An 8,039-nucleotide genomic window follows, 5' to 3' on the forward strand; every position below is an offset into this window, starting at 1 on the left:
CAAAAATGTCTTGGGGGGGGGGCTAACAGGGAGTATGGCTACGCCAGGTAGGAGACCTGGGCAGACTCCCTGTGCTTACCGGGGGGCTAGAGAGACCAGACAGGCACCGTGTTATGCAGTGGTGCGCACGGTGTCTCCAGTGCGGGTGCATAGCCCGGTGCGGTATATTCCAGCTCCGCGTGTCGGCCGGGCTAAATTGAGCGTCGAGCCTAATGCCATGAAGCCGGCTCTACGCAGCTGGTCCCCAGTGCGTCTCCTTGGGCCGGCTTACATGGCACCAGCCTTGCGCTCGGTGTCTCCGGTTCTCCTGCATAGCCCAGTGCGGGCTATTCCACCTCGCCGCACTGGCAGGGCGACCGTGAGCATTCAACCAGGTAAGGTTGGGCAGGCTCGGTGCTCAAGAGCTCCAGTGCGCCTGCACGGTCCGGTCTTTCCAGTACCACCTCCACACCCCAGCCCTCCGGTAGCAGCTCCCCGCACCAGGCTTCCTGTGCGTGTCCTCGGCCCAGTACCACCAGTGCCAGCACCACGCATCAGGCCTACAGTGCGCCTCGCCTGTCCAGCGCTGCCAGAGCCTTCCTCCTCTCCAGCGCTGTCGGAGTCTCCCGCCTGTTTAGCGCTGCCAGAGCTTTCCGCCTCTACAGCGCTGCCGGAGTCTCCCGCCTGTTCAGAACTGCCAGTCTGCAAGGAGCTGCCAGTCTGCATAGAGCTGCCAGTCTGCATAGAGCTGCCAGTCTGCAAGGAGCTGCCAGTCTGCAAGGAACTGCCAGTCTGCATAGAGCTGCCAGTTTGCATAGAGCTGCCAGAGCTGCCAGTCTGCAAGGAGCCGCCAGAGCTGCCAGTCTGCAAGGAGCCGCCAGAGCTGCCAGTCTGCAAGGAGCCGCCAGAGCCGCCAGTTAGCATGGAGCAGCCAGAGCCGCCAGTCAGCATGGAGCAGCCAGGGCCGCCAGTCAGCATGGAGCAGCCAGGGCCGCCAGTCAGCATGGAGCAGCCAGGGCCGCCAGTCAGCATGGAGCAGCCAGGGCCGCCAGTCAGCATGGACCAGCCAGAGCAGTCAGTCAGCATGGAGCAGCCAGAGCTGCCAGTCAGCATGGAGCAGCCAGTCAGCATGGAGCAGCCAGAGCTGCCAGTCAGCATGGAGCAGTCAGTCAGCATGGAGCAGTCAGAGCTGCCAGTCAGCATGGAGCAGCCAGAGCTGCCAGTCAGAATGGAGCAGCCAGAGCTGTCAGTCAACCAGACTCTTCCAGATCCGCCAGTCAGCCGGGATCTGCCAGAACTGCCAGTCAGCCAGGATCTGCTAGATCCAACTACCTGCCTGGGCTTCCTCTCAGTGCTGAGCTTCCTCTCAGTGCTGAGCTACCTCTGTCCCGAGCTGTCCTTCTGTCCCGAGCTGTCCCTCTGTCCCGAGCTGCCCCTCTGTCCCGAGCTGTCATTAAGGAGGGTAACCTATCTAGGGACGCTAAGGAGGTGGACTAAGACTATTATGGAGTGGGGTCCACGTCCAGCGCCAGAGCCGCCACCGCGGACAGATGCCCACCCAGACCCTCCCCTATAGGTTCAGGTTTTGCGGCCGGAGTCCGCACCTTGGGGGGGGGGGGGGGTACTGTCACACCCTGACCATAGTTTACTTTGTATGTTTTGGTTGGTCAGGGTGTGATCTGAGTGGGCATTCTATGTTACATGTCTAGTTTGTCCAGTTCTATGTTCGGCCTGATATGGTTCTCAATCAGAGGCAGGTGTTCGTCATTGTCTCTGATTGGGAACCATATTTAGGTAGCCTGGGTTTCACTGTGTGTTTGTGGGTGATTGTTCCTGTCTATGTGTTTTCACCAGATTGGGCTGTTTAGGTTTTCGTTCCGTTCTTTATTTTGTAGTGTTTGTATTGATTTGTGTTTTACGTTTGTTTATTAAAACATGGATCGCAATCTACACGCTGCATTTTGGTCCGATCCTTGTTCTACCTCTTCATCAGAGGAGGAGATAGAAGAAAACCGTTACAATTACTTGTTTTTGTAAGAGGTGTTGATATGTTTAATTCACAGAGCTATCTATTTGAATTACTGGCACATATTTACCCCAAAAGACATGCCACAAGAGATCGCTTCATAGTCCCCAAGTCCAGAACAGAATTTGGGAGGTGCACAGTACTACATAGAGCCATGACTACATGGAACTCTATTCCACATCAAGTAACTGATACAAGCAGTAAAATTAGATAAAAAAAACAGATAGAAATACACCTTATGTGAAGCAAAACATACATAGGTACAGACACATGCATACACACACGATAATGTATGGATTTTGTATTGTAGATATGTGGAAGTGGTGGAGTAGGGGCCTGAGGGCACACAGTGTGATGTGAAATCTGTGAATGTATTGTAATGTTTTAAACATTTTGCTGTGATGATCCATGGCATGGAGCCTCCAGTCATGATCCATGGCCCGGAGCCTGCAGTGAGGATCCATGGCACGAAGCCTCCAGCGTTGATCCGCGTTCCGGAGCCTCCAGTGACGGTCCCCTGTCCAGAGCCTGCAGCGACGGTCTCCTGTACGGAGCCTCCAGCGACGGTCTCCTGTCCGGAGCCTCAAGCGACATTCTCCAGTCCGGAGCTTCCAGCGACAGTCCCCAGTCTGGAGCCTGCAGCGACGGTCCCCAGTCCGGAGCCTCCAGTGATGATCGGTGGTCTGGTTCCGCCTGAGATGATCTGTGGCTTGGTTCCTCCAGTGAAGGTCCATCCACCAGGGCCGCCACTAAAGCGAAGGGATCTGCGGGTGGAGGGGGGATTACCTCCCGCACCGGAGCCGCCGCCGTGAAGAGATGCCCACCCAGAGAGATGCCCACCCGGCCCACCCGGACCCTTTAGAGTCTCTACTACACAAATATTCCACTTCCTGGATGGATTTTCTTCATGTTTTCGCCTGCCATATGTTAACAGTTTTGGAAACTTTAGAGTGTTTTCTATCGAAATCTCCAATTACATGCAAATCCTAGCTTCTGGGCCTGAGTAACAGGCAGTTTACTTTGGGCACGCTTCTCATTCAGATGTCGAAATACTGCCCCCAAGCCATATAAGCACCTTCAAACAGAGGCAGAAATTCGTAACGTAACAGCCAATAACTGCACGTGCAAGCATTGGGCCACTTAGTTGCGAAAGAGCCAGGTTGGGTTATTGATGCGGAGTTATTGATGCTGGGTTATTGAGATATGATCCAGTGGGTCAGATTTGGAGAATGGGGGCGTGGCTTGCAGGTAGTTATTTTTGGCCACCTGTGAGAGTAAACGTCATTCCTGTTCATCTGTTCTGCTGTATAGTTAACACATGTTATTTGTGAACACTGCTGGTTTAGAAGCTTCATGAGGCTTATAGATGTCCTACTATGTAGAAAGCAAAAATAAAGAAAAACCCTGAAATGAGTAGGTGTGTCCAAACATTTGACTGGTACTGTGTATATATAGTAGAATAATGAATAATCAAAACTATGAAATAACACATATGGAATTAAGTAGTAACCAAAAAAGTGTAAAACAAATAAAAATATATCCTACATTCTTCAAAGTAGCCACCATTTGCCTTGATGACAGCTTTGCACACTCTTAGCATTCTCTCAACCAGCTTCATGAGGTAGTGAACAGGTGTGCCTTGTTAAAAGGTAATTTGTAGAATTTCTTTCCTTAATGCGTTTGAGTCAATCAGTTGTGTAGGGATGGTATCCAGAAGATATTGAGGCAAATACATTTCAAATACAGCTAGAATAAGCAAAGAGAAACGACAGTCCATCATTACTTTAAGACATGAAGGTCAGTCAATCCGGAAACTTTAAAGAACTTTGAAAGTTTCTTCAAGTGCATTCGCAAAAACCATCAAGCGTTATGATGAAACTGGCCCTCATGAGGACCGCCACAGGAAATGAATATCCAGAGTTACCTCTACTGCAGAGGTTAAGGTCATTATAGTTACCAGTCTCAGAAATTGCGGCCCAAATAAATGCTTCACAGAGTTCAAGTAAAAGATATCATTCTGCAGCGATACACAATCCCATCTGATACAAAATCCCATCTGGTTTGCGCTAAGTGGGACTATCATGTGTTTTTCAACAGGACAATTACCCAAAACACAGTCTGTGTGAGAGTGCTGCATCAGATGACCTGGTCTCCACAACCACCCATCCTCAACCCAATTGAGGTGGTTTTGGATGAGTTGAACCACAGAGTGGAGGAAAAGCAGCCAACAAGTGCTCAGCATATGTAGGAACTCATTCCAGCTGAAGCTGGTTGAGAGAATGCCAAGAGTGTGCAAAGCTGTCATCAAGGCAAAGGGTGGCTACTTTGAAGAATATAAAGTATATTTTCATTTGTTTAACACTTTTTTGGTTACTAAATAGTTTTTATTTTCTACAATGTAGAAAACAGTAAAAATAAATAAAAAAACTCTTGAATGAGTAGGTGTGTCCAAACTTTTGACTGGTACTGTATATAAATATATTTTTTTTGGGGTGGGTAGATACATTTTAATATTTCAGATAGATTGTGGCTTCTATCAATGTAATTGTCTGCATAATTCCGTCCCCATATTTTTTTTGCCTCCTGAAAATAATCAAAGGATTATATTCAAAAAGACCCAGCTGCTTGGCTAACCCTGTGTGAAAGTGGGAAAAAAAGCAAATTATGGTTATATCTTGGGTTATTCACACAACCCAACTGGCTAGGTCAACTGGCTAGGTCAAACTAACCCAGCGTGTGTTCTGTCCAATATTTATCTTGCACTGGGTTACCAAATATCCCAACTTGGCTTGTTTTTAACGCCTTCTTTTTTAGAGTGCGGCGTTTTAGAGTGTCATAACAACCAAATTATATAAAATTAAAAACAATTTCCAAATGTAAAAATAAATAAGAAGCATTCTAGCAATCCTAGCACAGTCAATTTGCTTACTCTAGAATAATCATTTGCGGAGGACGAGGGATGGACAGGATGGCTCTTTTTGAAAAATAGTTTCCACGCACAACCACTCGCTAAGAGCCGCTGGTAATATGCACTCCTTTCATACTTTTCCATTGTGAACTTCCCCAGGCTTTCGTGAGCGAATGCGAGCTAACACCCGAATATGGAGTAAAGATTTTGAGTAAACCTGCGGTGTCTACACTACTTTGGTTCTAACAGGGCATTCTCCATAATAACCACATATTTTGAGGACAAATTCAAGTAGGACCTAATTATTTTTAATTGCTCCTGGTAACTAGGGTACGGCCATACTGAGATTCATGAACGGCGATGAAATCCTGTACAGTATATGATGTGTATCATTGTCTGTCAAAAGTTCAGCTCATCTCAAATTTTGCAGATGAGTTGCAGACATTGTCGGACAATCATCTCCGTTGTCATTCTGGCAACAGATGATTGCCATTGAAAAAGCATTGGTTCCATCCACAATTTTTGTACACAAAATCTCAATGTGGCCATACCCTTAGTTCAGGCTGTCATGGCAGCCACAAGCTGTTGTATTTTTCAGGAGTTTACACAGAACCTATGTTACATGTTGTCTTTGAGGTGTGGATGGAGACTACTTCAGATTGCTGTTACCAGGCACCTACACTGTGACAGCATCAACATCAGGATACTTGCCCTCTACCAGCACGGTGACAGTGGGACCTGCTGAGGCTATACAGGTGAGACTGTGTGTGAGAGGAGAATGAGAGTTTATTCAAATGTTAGGCATGATATCAGCCTTAAAACAATTTTTGTTTAAAGAGTTCCTCCTGTACTTTTGTACACTTTTTAGCCAGTAGATCTGAAAGTTTAACTCACAAGTCAAAAATGTTCCCCGAAAATTGAGTACTACATCACATATTTGCAGATGCTGTATGTGCACCACGTCATTGAACTCTCAGTCTGACTCTGCTGTGTGGGTATCTTGCTAGCTGTCACTCAAATGGCAGGGGGCAGAAGCTCATTGGCCAGAACTCGAATTGCTAGGGGGCTGGCCCATGTGGAGGAAAATGTAGGGAAAATTGCGCTGCACAGCTTCCAGTGAACAGTAACTTTCAAACTAGGGATTTTGTGGCTAATTGAGGAAAAACAGTAAATCTGCTCATAGATTATGCATGTATGAACGACACATTGACACATCCAGACCAAAGCGGGTGGTTTAAAAAAAACTTACTAGTTGTCAAAGTTCCGGGGGATGTCTTTAATTTCATTTGGTTTTGCAAGTCTGTCCCTCAAACTCAATGTTCTATTTTGTTACTCATTGCAGTTGCACTTTTACCTGAAAGTGGCACCAAAAGACACAAATCTGACACAGTCCCACCACAGCAAGAAAAACCTCTCCTCAGCTAAGGTGGGCCCAAGATGAGACATGGGTGTGAGATAAACAAAGAACACGCCCACATGTCCACGCAGAGGGAACAATTGACAATGTCTAATAAATGTCACTTAAAGATACACCTATTTTGTAAGCCTGATTTACTCCTGATTTGTACTGTATGAGCGCTATAATTTTGATTTTCAAGGACAGTTTTCATGTTCACATTTTGAGTAAAAAGAATACATAGATTTCCAGTAATTTCATGAAATGAATCAACAATAAAAGGTGGTGAATGCTTTACTTTAATTATTAGTCATTGAAATTGATGTGCAAAAATATCTATATAGCAGCATAGCACATCATTTCAATACTATAAAGATAAACAATTATTTAAATATAAAAATAAAGATGAATTGTTTAAATAATTGGTTTTATGAAATATGATATCTTACATTGTGATACTAGCTTTAATTAATTAAAGGAATACTACACTCATGTCGGCTAATTCCTATGATTTACAATATAAAAAAATAGGACAATATTTTTTGTGCACAAATGTTTCTTTTCATCATTGTAATAAGTTTGGAAGCAACATGTGAAAATCACTGTGGAAATTAGTGAAGGGAAGTCCGGCTCTTTTTACTGACTTTTTAAAGCTGCAATGTGTAACTGTTTGGGCGACTCGACCAAATTCACATAGAAATGTAGGTTATAGAGAGTGGTGTAAAAAATACTCAATTGTCATGCTTGAGTAAAAGTAAAGATACCTTAATAGAAAATGACTCAAGTAAAAATGAAAGTCACCCTGTAAAATAAAGAAAAAGTCTAAAATTATTTGGTTTTAAATATACTTAAGTATCAAATGTCAATGGTATTGCTAAGATGTACTTAAGTATCAAAAGTAAAAGTAAAAGCATAAACCATTTCAAATTCCTTATATTAAGCAAACCAGACGGCACCATTTTTATTGACTGATAGCCAGGGGCACACTCCAATACTCAGACATCCTTTACATCCGAAGCATTTGTGTTTAGTGAGTCCCCCAGATGAGAGGCAGTAAGGATGACCAGGGATGTTGTGTTGATAAGTTTGTGAATTGGACCATTTTGCTGTCAAAATGTAACGAGTACTTCTGGGTGTCAGGGAAAATGTATGGAGCAAAAAGTACATGATTTCCTTTAGGAATATAGTACAGAAAGTTAGCAATGTAAAGTACAGATACCCACAAAAACAAATTAAGTAGTACTTCAAAGTATTTTTTACTTTTAAGTACTACACTACTACACTACACTACCACTATCATTCTCATTCTAAGCAAGTCTAAGAAGGGGTAGACAGCGCTATTTCTTTGCTTCGTTCTCAGGTTTTGTTTTCGCATCTTTTACTTTCGTTTTTGTACACCAGCTTATTTCACTGCAATTTAGATGGTACAATGATTCTCTACAATAGTGTAACGGCCGTTGGAGGAAGAAGATGAGGACCAAGGTGCAGCGGGGTACGTGTTCTGCATTTTATTAAATATAACTGAACACTAAATACAAAGTAACAAAAGGCACAACCGAAACAGCTCTGTCAGATGCAACACACACTAAACAGAAAATAACTCCCCACAACCCATAGTGGGAAAATAGGCTGCCCAAGTATGGTTCTCAATCAGAGACAACGATTGCCAGCTGCCTCTGATTGGGAACCATACCAGGCCGAACACAAAACATAGAATGCCCGCCCTGACC

At 44.7% G+C, this 8,039-nt stretch overlaps 1 protein-coding gene across 2 annotated transcripts in view; it reads left to right on the forward strand.

Moving 5' to 3' along the window:
• cpn1 (carboxypeptidase N, polypeptide 1) overlaps nt 1-6,801 on the forward strand; it is a 156,883-nt gene extending 150,082 nt beyond the window's left edge. For both annotated transcript variants that reach the window (XM_021565593.2, XM_021565595.2), the window contains 2 exons: nt 5,550-5,668; nt 6,256-6,801. In XM_021565593.2, coding sequence (XP_021421268.1) covers nt 5,550-5,668; nt 6,256-6,354 — 218 coding nt within the window. In that variant the 3' untranslated portion in view covers nt 6,355-6,801. The remainder of the gene's footprint in view (nt 1-5,549; nt 5,669-6,255) is intronic.
• The last annotated feature ends 1,238 nt before the right edge of the window (nt 6,802-8,039 follow it).

This window comes from Oncorhynchus mykiss, chromosome 16 (genome assembly GCF_013265735.2).
Source record: "Oncorhynchus mykiss isolate Arlee chromosome 16, USDA_OmykA_1.1, whole genome shotgun sequence".
NCBI lineage: Eukaryota > Metazoa > Chordata > Actinopteri > Salmoniformes > Salmonidae > Oncorhynchus > Oncorhynchus mykiss.